General features: G+C 42.4%; 1 protein-coding gene and 1 long non-coding RNA gene across 2 annotated transcripts in view; one reads left to right on the forward strand and one right to left on the reverse strand.

Moving 5' to 3' along the window:
* The window catches only part of APOB (apolipoprotein B), a 38,455-nt gene that overhangs the window by 13,206 nt on the left and 3,670 nt on the right, over window positions 1–21,579 (forward strand). Inside the window, exons 15-26 of the mRNA XM_027033268.2 lie at window positions 418–594; window positions 1,971–2,162; window positions 3,084–3,251; window positions 3,947–4,158; window positions 6,694–6,876; window positions 7,689–7,810; window positions 9,486–9,696; window positions 10,247–10,422; window positions 10,525–10,712; window positions 11,194–11,339; window positions 13,284–13,657; window positions 14,163–21,359. Coding sequence (XP_026889069.2) covers window positions 418–594; window positions 1,971–2,162; window positions 3,084–3,251; window positions 3,947–4,158; window positions 6,694–6,876; window positions 7,689–7,810; window positions 9,486–9,696; window positions 10,247–10,422; window positions 10,525–10,712; window positions 11,194–11,339; window positions 13,284–13,657; window positions 14,163–21,359 — 9,346 coding nt within the window. The remainder of the gene's footprint in view (window positions 1–417; window positions 595–1,970; window positions 2,163–3,083; window positions 3,252–3,946; window positions 4,159–6,693; window positions 6,877–7,688; window positions 7,811–9,485; window positions 9,697–10,246; window positions 10,423–10,524; window positions 10,713–11,193; window positions 11,340–13,283; window positions 13,658–14,162; window positions 21,360–21,579) is intronic.
* Window positions 416–21,579, reverse strand: part of LOC113592439 (uncharacterized) — a 97,111-nt gene continuing 75,947 nt past the window's right edge. The window contains exon 7 of the long non-coding RNA XR_008289652.1: window positions 416–10,246. This is a non-coding gene — a long non-coding RNA (uncharacterized LOC113592439). The remainder of the gene's footprint in view (window positions 10,247–21,579) is intronic.

Genomic DNA, 21,579 nt, shown 5'->3' on the forward strand with positions numbered 1-21,579 from the left:
CTTGCCCCCCTGCCTTCCAGCTAGAGGTCACCTGAGGCATGACTCTGTAGTATTAACGGAAATGCAGATGTCTCAGAGAAGTCCTTAGAACCAAAACCCAAGAAAACACATGGGCTGTGTAATCGGACTGATCTGGCTCAAACCCCAAATTCATTCTCACTCCGAATCTTTTGTTTGATTATTTATCCTCTCTGAACTTTAGCTGCCTCTTCTGGAAAAGGGCAAATAATAAGTTCTGCCTTTCAAGATTCTAGTAAGAATTAAATACCACAACTCCTGTGGAGTGCTAAGTTCAGCTCCTACCCTGTAGTATTCATTAAATACTTGTTTAATTAAATGGACATAAAGAGAGGAATTAGAGGCTGACAAACAACAAAGAAACCTGATGGCATTTTCTTGCCTGATTTTCTTTCTCAGATTGGTTTGGAAGGAAAAGGCTTTGAGCCAACATTGGAAGCTCTTTTTGGAAAGCAAGGATTTTTCCCAGACAGTGTCAACAAGGCTTTGTACTGGGTGGATGGCCAAGTTCCTGATCATGTCTCCAAGGTCTTGGTGGACCATTTTGGCTATACCAAAGGTGATAAACATGAGCAGGTATGTTTTTGTTAAGTACTCCCTCAAGGAAGGCTTTCGGTCTCAATGTGAAAACATTTTATCCAAGCCTAGAAGTCATCAAGGAACTGTCTAGCTGAAGTGACAGTTACGACTGTTATTAACCAGTCCTATGGGGATAAGGACTATGTCCTCTGTAATTATAAGCCTCCTGGATATTCAATGTGCCCAGCGGCCAGACTCATTAGAGGCGCTCTCACATGATGATTAAGAGTGTAAACTCGGGGGCATGGGTTTGAATTCTCACCACACTGTCTTCAAACTGCATACCTAGAAAAGCTGTTTGATATTATGTCTGTTTCTACATCCCCAGAGTGTGCCAATAATCCATGCCTCCCAGGGTGATTTAAAAACTAAATGAAGTAAAGTATGTAAAATGCTAAGCAGAGTGCCTGACTGGTACTGATTGATCAATAAGCAGATACTATTACAATTTTTGAATTCATATTTTCATAATTAACTGCTTTTTTTGGCTCTTACTCATATCAGTGTACTAGCTAGTGGGAGCAAACCACTTTGAAGCCAGCATAAGACCCCACTTAAGGAGAAGAAAGCAGATTGAATAACCTGGAGTTTCTTATTCTTTAATTTTTTGCCTTACCCAAAGTGTGGTTCAGGCAATTGCATCACATCAGAATGTGTTAGAAATGCAGGTTCTGAGGCCTCACCAGGATCTACTGAATCTGAACCTACATCTTAAGGACATTCCCTAGGTGACATGTATGCACATTTCAGTTTGAAAGACAGGGCAATAATTTACTCCTAGATGTTCACAGATGGCCCCACCTCCACCTTGTAATTTAACTACCTCCACCTGAGGCTGAGGCTTTTTGCTGTGTTCTGGGTCTATCAACACTCTCTTCTTTCTCAATGACTAAGCATCAATCTATAGAATTCTTCTTAACTCTAAGAAGAACTTGTCTAGGATGGTGTGTTTTTAAAGCATTTGGCCAATTTATACAGCAGCTTCATTTTCTCAAGAAACCCCTAGTATTCATCCCTTATCAGAGAAGAAAGGGATAAGCTGGGAAGGGTGAGGGATAGACAATCTTCTACTCCTGGTTAGCCCTATGAATCCTGACATCTTCCTATGCCTGCATTATTCAAATTAAGAACAGTGTGGAAGCATTGCTATCCGTGGTAAGACTTCAGGGTCGTTGTTGTTTTTCATCTCAGTTTGGAGGAGCTATCTATTTTTCAGTAAAAGGTGGGAGTCTGATTTCAGTGGCTTCCCTAGATCCCCACCTTGAATACTTGTGTTTAGCCCATCATGGCAGCAGCAGATGGGCCCCACATCAGGACTCTAAATGTCTGACAATGCTGACATCTCATTAGACATTTTGTTGTTAAAATCCCAGGACATGGTCAATGGAATTATGCTCAATATTGAGAAACTGATCAAAGATTTGAAATCCAGAGAATTCCCAGAAGCCAGAGCCTACCTCCGCATCCTGGGAGAGGAGCTTGGCTTTGTCAGGCTCCATGACCTCCAGCTCCTGGGAAAGCTGCTGCTGAATGGTGTTCGCACTCTGCAGGGGGTCCCCCAGATGGTAAGTCGGCCAGGCCCCATGATAGGGCAAGGAGATTAGCCAGTGCTCTTTTTAGATCTCCCAGACTCCTTACAATCCTGTCCCACAAACCAGAGAAAGTGCTGGTACTTCCTTCAAAGAAGCAATTCAATTGCCTTGAATTTCAGAGAGGAAGATTCTTAGACTGCAAATAATTGGTAACATTTAGAAACTAGGCCATTTGTAACGTTAGGTATATCTTTTAGAGCATTCATTTGTTCATCTGGAAAAAAATATTAAGTGTTACCTCCCTATATCTATGTTACAGGTTCCTTTTAATATTGAAATTATAATGATGAAGGAATGTATTTGACAAACTGTAGTCCACTATCTAAATATGAGCTATAGTTTCCACTATTATTAATTTATTAATAAGGTAGAAAATATCCAAATATATTACCTGGTATTTGATAAATAACAATGTTGGCTTTAAGAAAACAGACCACAAGTTATTTTCTAGAAATGTCATTTAAAAAAAAAACTAATACCTACTATTATGTCTATCATGTCAATAGCTCATTGGTTTCAAAAAGAAATGGTTTTATCATAATATATTACACTTACATAAAACCTCATTTATGTTGAGACTCCAAATAACTGGAATTAAGCCATGCCATTCAAGGCTACTTAAAGCACATAAAGCTCTGAGGCACGGCAATATTCTCAAGGGTCTCCAAACCACTAGTTCAAAATGACATGGTATCTTTCCAGGGAAATTTCTTATATCCCAACCTGTCAAAACTGATAATCATTAATTTTGTCAAATACTCAGATAATCAAAATATGCTAGTCTGTCCCTTCTGGATAACAAACAATTATTGTGTGATATGTGGGAAGTCACATTTCACAAACCCCAGTTTGATGAGGCTTACTTGTAGTTACTGTACCCCGTTGGACCCACAGATTGGAGAGGCCATCAAGAAAGGTTTAAGGAGCGACTTGTTTCTTCACTACATCTTCATGGACAACGCCTTTGAACTCCCCACCGGACTTGGGTTACAACTGCAAATCTCCTCCTCTGGAGTCATCACTCCTGGAATCAGGGGTGGAATGAAGCTGGAAGTAGCCAGTGTAAGATCCTGTTCATTGTTTTGATTCCTTAGATCATTCTTTTCCTCAGGGGTGGGTTTCTTGTACAATTTTAAAATGTGTGTCTAGTTGAAGATGAAGTACATCATCATTGTAATCGCCCTACTCATTTTTATGAACTTTAAGATTCCACTAGGAGGCACCACCTTGCTAGCTCCTGGCAGTAAGGAGACGGCTATTCTCTCAATAAATGAGGATTCCTGTCATCTTTTCATCCTGTTATGCCTAAAGTTAACTAGGGCACTTCCTAGTGCTGGGTATCAATGTCTGGCTCTAGGGAACTGAGAACGTGGCTTTTCTTCCTCCAAAGAAATCACAGTAGGGGTGCCTGGATGGCTCCATTGGTTAAGCCTCTGACTCTTGATTTCAGCTCAGGTCATGATTTCACAGTTCATGGGCTCGAGCCCCACATCAGGCTTCGTACTGACAGAAGGAGACCTGCTTGGTATTCTCTCTCCCTGTCTCTCTCTCTGCCCCTCTGGCATGTATGCATGGGCTCTCTAAGCAAACAAACAAACAAACAAACATTAAAAAAAAAAAAAAAGAAATCACAATAATGTTTCCTAAGGTGTGAGCTATCCAGAGATGTTAGCACATGGGTGGGGAAGGGCACTTGATCTGACGCCAGGGGCCTGAGGTGTTTAATGAACCTGAACAGGTCGTTTTCTGACTTAAAGATGCAGGCAGAGCTGATGGCAAAGCCCTCTGTGTCCGTGGAGTTTGTGACAAATATGGACATCATCATCCCGGACTTTTCAAGGACGGGGATCCAAATGAACACCAACTTCTTCCACGAGACAGGCCTGGGTGTGCAAGTTGCCATGAAAGCCGGGCAGCTGAAGTTCACAGTTCCGTCTCCTACGAGGCCAATCAGGCTGTTCAGTGGCAGGTAATTCTCTTTCTGGCTCTGATTAGCCAGTGTAAGAGAGAAGGTTGCGGCTGGATCTGTAGGGCTTGGCTGCCCAACATAATTCAAGGCCCTGTGGCCGTGGGGGTGTGGGGGGGAGAGAATGTAGTGAATTACCTACTTTTAACCTAGCCTAGACTCATTACATAATTTCAGTTTCCTCAACTGTCCACATTTTACCAAACTGAGATTTAGGACTTGCTAATTAATCACTTCTTATTAGGTGATTTTTGGTATTGTTTATTTGTTTGTTTTGAGAAGAAACACAAACTCTAGAAAAATCATCCTTGGGAAATGAACATTTTTTTCACAGGAAAAATACCAGAGGACATACTGATCTGTGGTAACTAGCTCAGCGGATAGAGCAGGAAAGTCTTAATCTCATGACTATGGGAGGCAGCGTATTTGGAGAGCTCCATTTTCGATGATATCCTCAAACATTGATTTGCCTTAGTTTCTATATCTTGGACACATTAATTTGTCGATTCAAAAATAGTAAAAATGGTATTTAAGTGCCAAATCTATACGAAGCATGTTAAATGAGATACACAAGGTCCCTGACCTTCTAGCACTTAAAGTTCACAGATAGGACATGCAGGGAAGCAAACCCTAAGAATAAACGGAGGCCTGAGAGGAAGCACAGAAGGACATGAAGTTCTGTATGAGGTAGGCTGGGCCACTCAGGGAAAGCTTTCTGAAGAAATTGACATGAAGACCATGTCAGAGATATGCAGAAAAAAGATAAAGGAATAAGTGTTACCAGGCCAAGAGAAGAGAACAGCCCGAAGGAACAAGAATGTGGTTCAGGAGCTGCAAGAAACTCAAAACTCAGTGTGGTGAAGTGCACAGGGGACAGGGAGGGAGGTGACAGAGGCTGGCAAGGGTCAGCCTTCTCAGCCATCTGAAGGGTGCTGGACTCTTCTGAAGGCAAAGGAGTTTAAAATGGGAGCATAAATCAAGCAAGCTTGGTGTTTTAGGAGACCTCCTCTGACTCCAGAGTGGGACAAGGATGGAAAGGAAGCATGACTGGAGTCAGAGAGACTGGCTGGAATCTGTCACACCCACGTGTGGGTGAGAACAGGTCGCAGACTGCACAAGAGTGCCAGGGAGGGTGCGGAGAGGAGTGAGCCTACTCCAGAAAGTCTCAGGAGGTGGAAACAAGAGCACTTGGTGATTGACCAGACGTGGCGTTGAGGAAAAAGAAAGAGGAAAAGGCAGTGGGGGTGTCTTTCGCTGAAATAGGGAAAGCAGCTGGTTTGGAGGAAGCTGACAAATTCAGTTTGGGATATGCTGCATTTGAAGTCCTGTGAGACAACCAGTTACAATCTCCAGTGGCAGTGGGACCAATGGGTCTGAGCTTGGTAAGCAGGCTGGAGCTACAGATACCGACTTAGCACCTGCAGATAGAGGTTGTTGAGGTCAAACAGCGATTGGTGTAGGGTAAGACGTGAGGGACTAGCACAGAAATGTGGGAAATGTTAACGTGTGGGGTGAGAGGGGAACAGCAAAGGGTGAGAAGGAGTGGCCAGAGACAGAAGCACCAGCCTTGTCTTCTGTCATAAAGGGTCATAGAAGCCCAGAAGTGGCCACCAGGGTGGATCGCCCCATTGGCAGCCAAAGCTGGCACTCAGGGCTCCGGTCCCACAGAAAAGCTAGATTTTAGGGCACCCCTAAAAGGAGGACACAGTACTGAGGAAAGAACATGATATGTCAAAGAAAGCATCCTTGGAGAAATCGGGACATTGTTGAACTTTGTCACACTTCCTAACGTGTTCAAATACATACTTGAGAGAAGGGTGGCTAAAGTCTTAATCTGGCCAGAAGTGAGAAGCTCTACTAAATACTTCTGGGAGATCAAGGAAAATAATGCCTAAAAGTGTCTATTGGAGTTGGAAGCAAGACAGTGATTGGAGATGCTGATGGAAGCAATCCCAGACGCACAGTAACAGTTCAGTGAGAAGCGTTTTGAAAGGATGGAGACCACAAAGGCAGACAGGTTTCTTGACTGGGAGGTAGACAAGAAGGGGCTAGCAGGGAAAGAAAGGGGTGTGAGTGAGGTGTGTGCCCAGGCGTGCATTCACGCAATGGGAGAGGTGACCTGGACAGGTTTCATGTGGGAAAGAAATGGAAAGAAGCCAGTATAGTAAGAGTTCCTTCTAGCCTTCTTTTCATGGGAAAAGACCTGAGTTTAGGCCCCAGTGATCATTATTTAACATCTCTGAGTCTCTGTTTCCTCTGTAAAAGAAGGCGCCTCCTGATGTCTGCTGTTGTAGGGATCACAGCTAACAAAAGTAAACGACTTGTACAATGTCTGTAATGGAAAAGTCACTGTGTTTGTTAGCCTTGCTGATGTTCGTACTGTTAGTTGTTTCTGTAAATCAAATAATTTGGGGTGGGTATGGACAGAGAGGAGAGAGAAAGCAGGTTAAGGGGGCAAATATTAGCACTGAGAGAATCAGTGATGTTCACTTCAACTCATGACTTGAAGGTAACTAGGGTTTGTGCTTTCTTCACCAGTAACACGTTGCATTTGGTCTCTACCACCAAAACACAAGAGGTTCCACCTCTCACTGAGAACAGGCAGTCCTGGTCGACTTGCAAGCCTCTCTTTACTGGCCTGGACTACTGCACCTCGGGCTCTTACTCCAACGCCAGTTCCCCAGAAGCCACCTCCTACTGTCTGCTGCCCGGGGGCACCAGGTCAGAGATGATTGATGTCCCACCCAGCTTCTGCTCACCTCCTACGTTGTGGCCACCTGGCAGGAAAGGGGAAACCTGCTGTGTGTTCTAAGAGGCTGTGCCACCAGCTTTAGGGGTTTGCACCACCTTTTGATTAGTTACGATAGTGGTCCTCTGTCCCAACGCACCTGAAGTGTACTTGTATTCCTACTAAACTTTGAGTGTAGGATGGAGTTTCTCCATAGGTGAGGAAGGGTGGGGCAGGAAGGTAAGCAGTCACAACCCCTAAGGAAGTCTCAGCTCAAAAATTAACAAAGTGATTCCATCACACTCCTTCAAGGGAGCTGTAGCATTGCCAGTGAGAGATATTCCTTTAAAAGCCTCTCTTTGTAGATGGTGTCCCCTTTTTCTCCCTTATGCATTAGATAATGGGATCACAGCACAGATTCCAATTTGCTCCTAATTCAATGTCCATATTTCTGAGCCTCGAGACACGTTAGCACAACTTTTCCTGGAGCCCACTGGTGTGTTCAAAGCCCTGGCCATGCTTAAGGGCTCCTTGCCTTCAACTCTCGGCACTTCTACTTGTCCTCAGCTTTGCTAACACAACCGGCCAGCTCCGGCTCTGTTTGTCCAAACACCCTGGGGGTCTTCCCTAACCGTGGCTTTTGGAGGGACTGAAAGGGATCAGAAGGGTCATCATTAGTTAGGGACAAGAGCCAATGTTAAGGAAAAATTTTTTTGTTGTTGAAATAGAGGCTAAATTGTTTGGGGGTCCTTAATCTCATTGCTGAAAGCTCTAACATGCACCATACACACTGTGACACCTTTAGGTTTGCTCTGGAACTGAAGCCCACTGGAGAAGTAGAACAGTATTCTGCCAGCGCAACCTACGAACTGCAGAGAGAGGGTGGAATCTTGGTGGACACCCTGAAGTTTGTAACTCAGACCGAAGGCGAGTATCTAGAAAGGGCTCCCACATCTCTGCCTCAGCCTCAGGTCCAGGACTCACAAGGACAACTTATTTAATTTTAATGTAGTTAACAAATATTTACTGATGCCTGAAAAGTGTCAGGCCTGTCTACAAGCTGAGGCTGGAACAATAAACAGCGGTGATAAAGTCTCTGTCCTCATGCAGTTTACGGCAAGAAGCCAAACAAGTAAATGTTCAGAATGCCATATGGGTGCTAGAGAAAAAAATAGAGCATAAAAGGGTGTAGGGAATGTCTGGGAGTGGCAGGGAGGAAGAAGGATGGGGGAAGACGGTGCCATTTGAAATGACAAGGGAAAGTAGCACTGGTGGAAGAGAATAAAAAAGAGACTTGAAGGAAGTAAGGGGATAAGCCATATGGAAAGAGTGTTACAGGCTGGGGGTTAGCCAGTGCAAAGGCCCTGAGGCAGGTTGTGGCTGCCATGTTTGAGGAAAAGGAAGGAAGCTGGTATGACTGAAGCAGAGAGATCAGGGAGGAAAATGGTAGAAGATGAGGTCACAGAGAAAGGGGGAGGTAGGGCAGGGATGGTCTTGTAGGCCATGGTAAGGACATTGGCTTTTACTCTGAGTGAAATACAAAGCCACTAGAGAGTTTGCATGAATTGATTTATGTTTATATTGAGGAAAGACTTTAGGGGGACAGGGACAGAGAAACTAGTATTTAGGTTCTGGCAATAATCCAGGCCAGAGATGTTGGATTAGAGCAGTGGCAGAGGAGATCTAAGAAGTAGTTGGATTCTGGGCATATTGTGAAGATCAGGCTTCTCAGGATTTGCTGATGTGGTATTGACTGACTGTAAGAGAAAAAATTGAGTTGGGATGACTCTTGAGTTTTTTGGCCTAAGCAACTGAAGAATGGGGTTGCCATTTACTGAGATAGAAAAGGCTGGTGGAGGAGCAGGTCTTAGGGGATGGGGCGAACTTAAATGTTCGCTTTGGAAGATTTTGTAATGTAGAAATCGTATGTCACAAAATCAAGTGAGAAAAACAAAACCCACAGGAGGGGGGTGCATGCTGAAAACCATGTCATGTAACAATGTTACAGAAATGTAAAAAGAACACACCTGGGAGTTAAAGAAAACCTAGGAATCTCGTGACAAAGGAAGAAGTCTGGGAGAGGGGAAGGCAGGGCAGGGGTGGCAAGGAGCCAGGAAGACACAGGTGGAGGGTCACACAGAGATGTTATGTCTGCTGACTCAGAAGGACTCGAGCCTTTGTTGTTCTCTGACCACACCAAGTGTCTCCCATGTCAGGCAGGGCCTTTGCATTCCAGGTCCCTCCAGAACATGGCATAGCTCAGCCCTTCTCTTCATTCTGGTCTCTGCCCACATATCACCTTATTGCCACATATCACCATCTGCCATAAATAATGTGCTTCCTGACTGTCTGGACACCCCCCACCAGAATGTAAGCTCCATGAGGGCAAGGTCTCCCCAGTGCCAAGGGCAGTGCCAAGCACATGACAGGCAATCAATAAATATTTGCAGACTGAACAAATGCACGAACACCCATAAAATCCTGAACTGTGTCCTCATTGAAGCACACTGAATGCTTAGCGTTTCTCTGCCTCTTCCTCCCCTTCCTTCCTAAACATAGCTTCTGAATGCACATGTCTTGATTCTCTTGTACACCCTTTCAGGTGTGAAGCAGTCTGAGGCTACTATGATGTTCAAATATAACCGGCAGAGTATGACTTTGTCTAGTGAAATCCAAATTCCAGATTTTGATGTTGACCTTGGGACAGTCCTCAGAGTTCGTGATGAATCTGCTATGGAAAAAAAGTCTTACAAGCTCACTTTGGACATCCAGAACAAGAAAATCACTGAGGTCACTCTTACCGGCCACATAAGGTATGAAGGCTCAGGGTGACCTGATTTGAAGTCTTGGTTCTTTCCTTTCTTCCTTTTGAGCTTTAAAACTGACCAAACCTGGGGTGTCCCCAGTCTGTGCTCCAAGGGGCAGATAGAGCCCTCAGCATTCTGACCCTCTGTACAATGTCCAGTTGGATCTTCCTACCATTCATTGGGCATTTACTATTCATCAGACACTGTGCTAAAGGAATTATCTCAGTTCTCATAATAAACTGCAACATAGGTCTGAGTTTCCCTGTTTAATAGATAAGAAAATGGTGTGCAGAGGAGTTAAATAATATGGCCAAAGCAGCAGAGCTAGTAAATGGTACAGCAGGATTCACACAGGTTTTGAAAACCTTGTCTTTCCCCCATACCTTCCTGGAAAGTCCTGAATTTGTGCTGAAGTCGGCCTCAGAAGTTAATGAGTTCATTTGGGGGGGCATTCATGTATCTCCTTTTTATCGCCACCAATGGTTCTTCTGTTTGATCCCGTGTGTCTCTTTGGCATGGGTAGTCATTGACATCAAATGATTTTTTTTCCCAATAGCTACGACAGAAGTGAAGAAGGCAAAATCAAAGGTGTTATTTCCATACCCCGTCTGCAAGCAGAAGCCAGAAGTGAAATCCTCACCCACTGGTCTCCCACAAAACTACTCTTCCAAATGGACTCGTCTGCTACAGCTTATGGCTCAACAATTTCCAAGAAGCTGGCATGGCGTTATGGTATGTCCTTCCTCTCCCCATGGGTACTTCCAGAGAGCACCTGGACATGGGTTAGGGGCTGACCTAGTACCACTGACAACTGTTTCATACGTGCATTTTCAGATGAAGAGAAGATTGAGTTTGAATGGAACACAGGCACCAACGTGGATACCAAAAAAGCAGCTTCTAACTTCCCCCTGGATCTCTCTGATTATCCTAAAAGCTTGCATATGTATGCCAACAGTCTCTTGGATCACAGAGTTCCTCAAACAGACATGACTTTCCGGCACATGGGTTCCAAATTAATAGTTGTAAGTACAAATCAGTCAGTCAATAAATACATGGTTATAAGGACTAATTACATACTCAACCCTGAGTTAGGTGAAAGAGGGTATCCAGAGATGGATAAGGTATGCTTCCTACCCCAGAGAATTCCTGAGGAGCGAAGAAACACTCACGGGCGTTTAGTTACCCAGTTACACCAGGCTGTGTGTGATAAATCCCTAATGAATAGTACTAGGCAGAAGAGTTTACTATGGGTATAATATCAAAGGAAGCTTTAGGACCCTGGCTAGGAGTTTGACTATGTTATATATTCTTTTTATAAAATACAGGAAGAGATCAATGACTAACAGCCAAAATTCACAATTTTCTGTGATTTGCTTTTCACCTTCAGTGCATCATCCTGCTTAATGATTGATGTGTCAAATATGGATTATCACCTAATGTTAATTGTACTTGGAGGCCCATCCACCCATACCCATTGCTCTAAAAACTTCTATTGTTTCATAGGCAACAAATGCATGGCTACAGAAGGCATCTGGGAGTCTTCCTTATGCTCAGAACTTGCAAGATCACCTCAGTGGCCTAAAAGAATTGTACCTCCAGAAAATGGGATTGCCAAACTTCCACATCCCAGAAAACCTCTTCTTGAAAAGGTAAAAAAAAAAAAAAAAAAAAAAAAATTTCTTGAACCATGAAAAGTAAATGAAAGATTTCACTTAGCGTAACTTAGACTGTTTATAGATTTACATTTTTAAGGGAAATAATTTAAGCATCTCAAGGAGATTAATAACTGTAGCATAAGCACTGTGGCATTTTTGCATTATTGAACATGGGATCTGAATGTGAACACCAATCCAATCGGAAAGAACCTAAGGAAGTAACTGGGGGATTCTGGTATATTCACCCAAAGAGGTTTTATTCGCTGCAACCTGGATTTGAAAGCCATCTAATTTTCCTCCGTTGTAAGTGAACTCCCTTTGTTCCGGATCAAGATATGCTCATAATTGGTTGTGGGGATTTGAGAGTGGCTAGAGAAATTGCTGACTTCAGGATGGCTGTGGAGCTCTTGAGGGTCAGAACAGCCCTGGAGCATTGCAGGAAGGCAGTGTCCCGAGGGGATATTCACTTTCGCAATATAGCCCCATCCTTGTGGGGAAGTCAGTTCCAAACTGCTTTGTCCACTTCTCTATTTCCAAAAATACGTGGGATGCTTTGCTTTATTTCATGACAGAAAAAAAAAAAAAAGAGCAGGAGCTAAAAACACTGTAGTCTTTTCTACATTGACTATTCTCTGTATGATCTTCAGGGTTAAGAAAACAAGTGATCTGGGGGTGCCTGGGTGGCTCAGTTAGTTAAGCATCCAACTCTTGGTTTTAGCTCAGGTCATTATCTTATGGTTCATGAGTTTGAGCCCCGTATCAGGCTCCATGCTGTCAGTACAGAACCTGCTTGGGATTCTCTCTCTCTCCCTTTCTCTCTGGCCCTCCTGCTTGTTCTCCCTCTCAAAATAAATAAAAACACTTTAAAAATGAAAAAAAAGGTAAGAAGTGATCTGTGTCACGTGGGCCTTTCCATAGTCTATGGCTGAGCAGCAAAATTAAATAGGCCAAGTAAGTGTAAAACAGCTGAAGTCTACCAAAGTCTACTAAAGATAAGAGGAAAAATTGTCAGCTTCAGATGACCCAGGACTCTCTTCTTTCACTGCTAGTATTTCTGACCAACAGTCTTCTCTGTGCTGTACAGAAGATAGGCCCGTGTGACCTTAGAAATGGACAAGGCTTATTAAGCATCCTCCCACTGAGGATTGGGGTCCCAGATAGGCAGTGCTAGTACCTGTTGGAGTCATGCTATCAACAGTTCATTGCTTACAACATTTAAATTCTGCTCTTGTCCTTTAGGATAACTTATAATAGTCCAGGAGCAGAGTACATATGCATATGCATAATACATAGTACCTATACATATGTAGAAGCATAGTATTGAGAATATTACAAAGTGCTTTTAGGTATCTTGTGCCAGCTCTGTGAGGTCAGCAGAAAGGGTACCGTTAGCCTCACGACACAGATAACATCCCTGTGACTCAGGGAGTCAAAAACACAGATGTGTCATCACCACTCAGTGGAAGCTAAAACTGTAACCCCCTATCACTGCTTTCCACACCTGCACCTTCCACATATCCAGCTGCCTCATTTCAGTTTAGCAAATATGAAGTATCAAGCGTCACATGTGTGTAAGATACTAGACGAAGTACAGTGAGAAGATAAAAACCAGTTAAGGTATCATCCTTCCTCCCAGAAGACACCATGTAGACACTGACAAATGAACAAATACGAACTAGCTATGTAGGCAGAATTGTGGCATGTTCTTTGAGACTGATGTAAAGGACTGACTGTTGGAAGGATTTTGAATGGATTTGAGTGTTTGATGAGCAGAGAGGTAAAAGGCACGATTCCGGGCACAGGGAGTAGCAGGAAGAAAAATACGGTATGGGATTGGGAATGGGGCACATGCACCATTGCTTGGAAGGTCAGATGGCAGAGAACTTTGAATTCTTGATGCCTGACTGTTGCAGACATTGTCCTTATTGTTCATTTCAGTGATGGCCGGGTCAAATACACATTGAACAAGAATAGTGTGAAAATCGAGATTCCTTTGCCTTTTGGTGGCAAATCCTCCAAAGATCTAAAGATGTTAGAGGCTATTCGGACACCAGCCATCAACTTCAAGTCGGTGGAATTCTACCTGCCATCTCAGGAATTCCAAGTCCCCACTTTTACCATTCCCAAGTCGTATCAACTGCGAGTACCTCTCTTGGGTGTTCTAGACCTCTCTACGAGTATCTACAGCAATTTGTACAACTGGTCTGCCTCCTACAGTGGCGGCAACACCAGCACCAACCATTTGAGGCTTCAGACTCAGTACTACATGAAGGCTGACTCTGTGGTTGACTTGCTTTCCTACAGTGTGCAAGGTGAGCCGTGGTCGGGCTAATTCATCACAGGCTCTGGCGGGATAGCCTCCTCTGGGAAGGAAAAGACTTGGGCTTTCTTACAGATGTTTTCCTTGCTACTTGGGAGCCTATTTATTCATTCAGCTAATAGAAGTATTTATTAAGCATATAATATGTACCAAGTATCCTACTAGGGCAGTAACAGAGAAAGCAGATAGCTAACCTGGCAATGAAAATTCAACGGAGGAGGTGCCATGATAGGGTATAGTGGATAAGTATAAGGCACAGAGAAGCCCTTGATAAGGGAACCCAACAAGATCTGCGGTGGTCAGGGAAGTCTCTTGCTTTCAGATTTTATGTTTGTGTTATCAATGGAGGAGACTTGTACAACTAACCCAGATCAGTGGAAGTTTATTTATTTTGGTTGGGGGGAGGGGGACTTTATTATTGAAAGACTCTGAACATAGAAATTGCTCTGGAAATTTTATTACTTAATGTAACTAATGTGTTTTAATTTTTATGTCAGGATCTGGAGAAACAACATATGACCACAAGAATACATTCACATTGTCATATGATGGGTCTCTACACCACAAATTTCTGGATTCAAAGATGGTATTCAGCCACACAGAAAAAATTAGAAACAATCCAGTCTCAAAAAGCTTGCTAACATTTTATGCTTCTAGTGCCTGGGGTCCTCAGATGTCTGCTTCAGTACATGTGGACTCAAAAAGGAAACATCATTTGTATGTCAAGGAAGTCAAGATCGATGGGCAGCTCAGAGTCTCTTCATTCCATGCCAAAGGCACATATGATCTATCTTATCAGAAGGATTCTACCACTGGCCAGTTAAGTGGAGAGTCCAACCTGAGGTTTAACTCCTCCTACCTCCAGGGCACCAACCAGATAACAGGAAGATATGAGGATGGAATTGTCTCCTTAACCTCCACCTCTAATCTGCAAGGTGGCATCATTAAAAATACTGCTTCCCTAAAATATGAGAACTATGAGCTGACTATGAAATCTGACACAGATGGGAAGTACGAGGACTTTGCCACTTCTAACAAAATAGATCTCACCTTCTCTGAGCAAAATGCATTGCTACGTTCTGAGTATCAGGCTGATTACAAGTCATTGAGATTCTTCACCCTACTTTCTGGAACACTCAATTCCCATGGCCTTGAATTAAATGCTGATATTTTGGGCACTGACAAAAGTAATAGTGGTGTTCACAAAGCAACACTAAGGATTACCCAAGATGGAATGTCTACCAGTGCAACGAGTAACTTGAGGTATAGTCCACTGGTGCTGGAGAATGAGCTGAATGCGGCACTTGGCCCCTCTGGAGCATCTGTGAGACTAACAACGAATGGCCGCTTCAGGGAACACAATGCAAAATTCAGCCTAGATGGAAAAGCTGCCCTCACAGAGGTGTCCTTGGGAAGTGTTTATCAGGCCATGATTTTGGGTCTTGACAGCAAAAATATCTTTAACTTCAAAATCAGCCAGGAGGGACTTAAGCTTTCAAATGACATGATGGGCTCTTATGCTGAAATGAAGCTTGACCACACGAACAACCTGAACATCGCAGGGTTGTCACTGGACTTCTCTTCAAAACTTGACAACATTTATAGCTCTGACAAGTTTTATAAGCAAAATTTTAACTTACAGCTACAGCCCTATTCTCTTGTAACTACTTTAAACAATGACCTGAAATTCAGCGCTCTGGATCTAACCAACAGTGGGAAATTACGACTAGAGCCCCTGAAGCTGAATGTGGGTGGGAACATAAAAGGAGTCTACCAAAATAATGAAATAAAACACATCTACACCATTTCTTATGCTGACTTATCCGCAAGTTGTAAGACAGACACCGTAGCTAAGGTGCAGGGTACAGAGTTCAGCCATCGGCTCAACACAAACATCGCTGGGCTGGCTTCAGCCATTGACATCAGTACAAACTACAATTCTGACTCACTCCATTTCAGCAACGTTTTTCACTCTGCAATGGCGCCATTTACAATGACCATCGACGCACATACAAATGGCAATGGAAAACTGAGTTTCTGGGGAGAGCATACTGGTCAGCTGTATAGCAAATTCCTGTTGAAAGCAGAACCTCTGGCCCTTACTGTCTCTCATGATTACAAAGGATCCACAAATCACCATCTTCCATTGAAGAGCAGCATCAGTGCTTCTCTTGATCACAAAGTCAGTGCCCTGCTCACTCCGGCTGAGCAGACAGCCACCTGGAAACTCAAGACCCAGCTGAACAAAAATGAATACAGCCAGGACTTCGATGCTTACAATACGAAAGACAAAGTTGGTGTGGAGCTTAGAGGACAAGCCCTGGTTGACTTTGCCATGCTAGACTTCTCAATTCAAGTGCCATTTTTCCTCAGTGAACCCACCAACATAATCGATGCTTTAGAGATGAGGGATGCTACTGACCAGCCTCAGGAATTCACTGTTGTTGCTTTTGTAAAATATGATAAGAATCAAGATGTTCACACCATCAACCTCCCATTCTTTAAAATCTTGCCAGAATATTTTGAGAAGAAACGAATGGTCATTATAATGGCACTGGAAACCATACAGAGAGAATTGAAAGTCATCAATATTGATCAATTTATGACGAAATACAGAGAAGCCTTGGACAAACTCCCACAGCAAGTTAATGATTATCTGAATGCATTCAACTGGGAGAGTCAAGTTGCGAGTGCCAAGGAAAAACTAAGTGCTTTCACAAAAAATTACAGAATGACAGAAAATGATCTACAAATTGCATTGAACAATACCAAAATCAACCTCAATGAAAAACTATCTCAACTACAAACATATGTGATACAATTTGATCAGTATATTAAAGATAATTATGATTTACGTGATTTTAAAACAGCTATTGCTGAGATTATTGATCAAATCATTGAAAAATTAAAAACTCTTGATGAACATTACCATATCCATGAAAATTTAGTAAAAACAATCCATGATGTATATTTGTTTATTGAAAAGATTGATTTTAACAGAATTGGAAGTAGTCCTGCATCTTGGATTCAAAATGCGGATACTAGGTATCAAATCAGAATCCAGATGCAAGAAAAATTGCAACAGCTCAAGACACAGATTCAGAATGTAGACATGCGGCACCTTGCTGAACAGTTAAAACAACAGGTTGAGGCTATGGATGTTAGAGTTCTTTTACATAAGTTGAGAACTACAATTCCATTTCAAAGAGTAAAAGAAATTATTGAGCACATCAAATACTATGTTATCCATCTCATGGAAGATTTTGTAGTAGTTGACAAAATCAATGCTTTTGGAGCCAAGGTCCGTAAGTTAATTAAGATGTATAAAATAGACCAACACATCCAGGTTTTAATGGATACATCAGTACAGTTGGCCCATAAATATCAGTTGAAGGAGACTGTTGAGAAGCTAAGTAGTGTCTTACAACAAGTTAACATAAAAGATCACTTTGAGAAATTGGTTAGGCTTATTGATGATGCTATCAAGCAACTTAAAGCACTGTCTTTTAAAAAAATCATTGAAGAAGTAAACAGATTCCTTGACATGTTGATAAAGAAATTAAGGTCATTTGATTATCACCAGTTTGTAGATGAAACCAATAACAAAATCCGCGAAGTGACTCAGAGAATCAATGGTGAAATCCAGGCCCTGGCACTTTCAGAGAAAGCTATAGCACTAACACTGTTTGTGGAGGACATCAAGGCCATGGTCTCAGTCCATCTGGAAAACACAAAGGACATTCAAATAACCTTATTCTTTGATTGGTTACAGGAGGCTTTAAGTGCAGTATTTTTAACTTCCATGAAAGCCAAATTCCAAGAGACTCTCGAAGATATACGAGACAGAGTGTATCAAATGGACATTCAGCAGGAAGTTCAGCGATACCTGTCCCTGGTTGGCCAGGTTTACAGCACACTTGTCACTTATATTTCTGATTGGTGGAGTCTCGCTGCTAAGAACCTTACTGACTTTGCAGAACAGTATTCTCTCCAAGACTGGGCTGGAAACCTGAAAGCATTGGTAGAACGAGGGTTCACTATTCCTGAAATCCAGACCATCTTTGGGACCATCCCTGCCTTTGAAGTCAGTCTCCGTGCTCTTCAGGAAGCTACATATCAGACTCCTGACATCATAGTCCCCCTGACAGATTTGAAGATTCCATCAGTTCAGATCAACTTCAAAAGTTTGAAGGATATAAAAATCCCATCCAGGTTTGCCACACCAGAGTTTACTGTCCTGAATACATTCCATGTTCCTTCTTTTACCATTGACTTGGTAGAAATAAAAGTTAAGATCATCAGAACCATTGACCAAATGCTGTCCAGTGAGCTGCAGTGGCCAGTTCCGGAAATACACCTGAGGGACCTGAAGGGGTTGGACACCATTCTTGCTGGAATCACTGTGCCAGACTTCTATTTTCCAGAAATTGCAATTCCAGAATTCATAATCCCAAATCTTGATTTAAAAAATTATCAAATTCCTGACCTTCACATACCAGAATTTCAGCTTCCCCACCTGTCACACACAGTTGAAGTCCCTTCTTTTGGCAAGCTGCATGGCATTTTGAAAATCCAATCTCCCCTTTTCATATTAGATGCAAATGCCAACATTCAGAATGCAACTACTTCAGGGAACAAGGCGGAGATTGCAGCTTCCATCACTGCCAAAGGAGAGTCCAAATTAGAAGTTCTCAATTTTGATTTTCAAGCCAATGGACAGCTTTCAGACTCTAATATTAATCCACTGGTTATGAAGCAATCCATGAGGTTCTCCAGCAAGTACATAAAAACAGAGCATGAGAGTGAAGTGCTGTTTTTTGGAAATGCTGTTGAGGGAAAATCAAATACAGTGGCGGGTTTACACACAGAAAAAAATATGCTGGAATTTGGTAATGGTGTGCTTGTCAGGATAAACAATCAGCTTACTTTGGACAGCAACACAAAGTACTTCCACAAATTGAACATCCCCAAATTGGACTTCTCCAGCCAGGCTGAGCTGCGTAATGAAATCAAAACCCTGTTGGAAGCTGGGCACGTAGCATGGACTTCTTCTGGAATAGGGTCATGGAAATGGGCCCACCAGACATTCTCAGATGAAGGAGCACATGAATCACAAGTTAGCTTTACTGTGGAAGGACCCATCACATCCTTTGGATTGTCTAATAAGATCAGTAGCAAGCATCTAAGACTAAGCCAAAACTTGGTTTATGAATCTGGCTTCCTCGACTTTTCTAAATTTGAAATCCAGTCACAGGTTGAATCCCAGTATGTGGGCCGCAGTGTTCTAGCCGCTAAAGGCACAGCATTGCTTGGAGAAAGGAAGGCAGAGATAACTGGTAACCATGACGCTCATTTAAATGGAAAAGTTATTGGAACTTTGAAAAATTCTCTTTTCTTTACAGCACAGCCATTTGAGATTACTGCATCCACAAACAATGAAGGGAATTTGAAAGTTAGTTTTCCATTAAAATTGATAGGGAAGGTAGACTTCCTGAATAATTATGCACTGTTTTTGAGTCCTAGTGCCCAGCAAGCAAGCTGGCAAGCAAGTGCCAGGTTCAATCAGTATAAGTACCATCAAAACTTCTCTGCTGGAAACAGTGAGAACAGCATTGAGGTCCACGTAGGAATAAATGGAGAAGCCAATCTGGATTTTCTGAACATTCCTCTAACAATTCCTGAAATGACTCTACCTTACACAGTGCTCACAACTCGTCAGGTGAAAGATTTCTCCTTATGGGAAAAAACAGGCTTGAAGGAATTCTTGAAGACAACAAAGCAATCGTTTGATTTAAGTGTAAAGGCTCAGTATAAGAAAAACAAAGACAAGCATTCCATCCCAATCCCTTTTTATGTAAAAGATTTCCAGGCAGTGAGTACCCCAAACAATATTTTAATTCCAGCCATGGGCAATATTACCTATGACTTTTCCTTTAAGTCAAGTGTCATCACACTGAATGCCAATGCTGGACTTTATAACCAGTCAGATATTGTTGCTCATTTTGTTACTTCCTCTTCTTCCGTCACTGACACACTGGAGTACAAATTAGAGGGCACCTCAAGTTTGACAAGGAAAAGAGACTTAAAGCTAGCCACAGCTTTGTCTCTGAGTAATAAATTCATGGAAGGCAATCATGACAGTACTATTAGTCTGACCAAGAAAAGCATGGAAGCATCAGTGACAACATCTGCAAAAGTCCAAATTCCCATTTTGAAAATGAATTTCAAACAAGAACTTAATGGAAATACCAAGTCAAAGCCTACTATCTCTTCATCCATTGAGTTAACATATGATTTCAATTCTCCCAAACTTTACTCTACTGCTACTGGGGCAGTTGACCACAAGCTCATTTTAGAAAGCCTTACCTCTTACTTTTCTGTTGAGTCATCTACCAAAGGAGATATCAAGGGTTCAGTCCTTTCACGGGAATATTCAGGAACTATTGCCAGTGAGGCCAGCACTTATTTGAATTCCAAGAGTACTAGGTCTTTAGTGAAGCTGCAAGGGGCTTCCAAAGTCGATGGTATCTGGAACCTTGAAGTAAAAGAAAATTTTGCTGGAGAAGCCACTATCCGACGCATCTATGCCATCTGGGAACACAATACGAAAAACCATTTACAGCTAGAGGGCTTGTTTTTAACATCTGGAGAGCATACAAGCAAAGCCACCCTGGAACTCTCCCCATGGAAAATGTCAGCCCTTGTTCAGGTCCGTGCAAGTCAGCCCAATTCCCTCCTTGATATCAATTACCTTGGCCAGGATGTGTCCCTGAATGCTAACTCTGAGCATCAGAAGGTCAGCTGGAAAAGTGAGGTCCAGGTTCATTCTGGGTTTTTCCAGAACAATGTACACCTTTCCAATGACCAAGAAGAAGCACGCCTTGACATTGCAAGTTCCTTAAAAGTGTCTCTGTGGTTCCTCAAAGACATTGCCCTACCAGTTTATGACAAGAGCTTATGGGACCTCCTAAAGCTAGATGTAACCACCAGCATTGATAGAAAACAGTATCTTCGTGCTTCGACTTCTCTCGTGTACACCAAAAACCCCAATGGCTATCATTTCTCTGTCCCTGTGCAAGAATTGGCTGATAAATTCATTGTTCCCAGACTGAAATTAAATGGCCTAAGTTCAGGTCTTGTCATACCTACATTCCAAGTCCCATTTACTGATCTTCAGGTTCCATCCTACACATTTGATTTCAGTGAAATAAAAATCTACAAGAAGCTAAGCACTTTGCCATTTGCCCTCAGTATACCAACACTACCCAAAGTGAAATTCCCCAAAGTTGATGTGTTAACAAAATATTCTGAACCAGAAGATGCCTCAGTTCCCTTTTTTGAAATAACTATACCTGCATCTCAGTTAACTGTGTCCCAATTCACCCTTCCAAAAAGTATTTCAGTTGGCAGTGCTGTTGAGTATCTAAATGAGGTGGCCAGCAAGATTGCAGACTTTGAGTTGCCAACTATTACCATGCCTGAGCAGACTATTGACATTCCTTCCATCAAGTTCTCTGTACCTGCTGGAATTTTCATACCCTCCTTTGGAGCACTGACTGCGCATTTTGGAGTGGCCTCTCCCCTGTATAATGCTACTTGGAGCACTGGTTTGAAAAACAAAGTAGAATACGTTGAAACATTCCTGAATTCCACGTGCAGTTCAACCATTCAGTTCCTGGAATATGATCTAAATGGTAAGAAAATGTCCTGACTCCTCTTCTAGATGCTATATATTTACAATGAGAGTTGTGAATAAATAAGAACATATTGTATATGACCAGAAGCACAATTACTCTCCATAGCAAAATTTTAAAAAGAGAGAAAGATACATACCCCACACGTAAAAATAAAAACCACCCTGTAGAAAACCTACTGGCATTCAAGGGGAATAGATTCAAAGAAAGTATATTTTTT

Source organism: Acinonyx jubatus, chromosome A3 (genome assembly GCF_027475565.1).
Source record: "Acinonyx jubatus isolate Ajub_Pintada_27869175 chromosome A3, VMU_Ajub_asm_v1.0, whole genome shotgun sequence".
NCBI classification, from domain to species: domain Eukaryota; kingdom Metazoa; phylum Chordata; class Mammalia; order Carnivora; family Felidae; genus Acinonyx; species Acinonyx jubatus.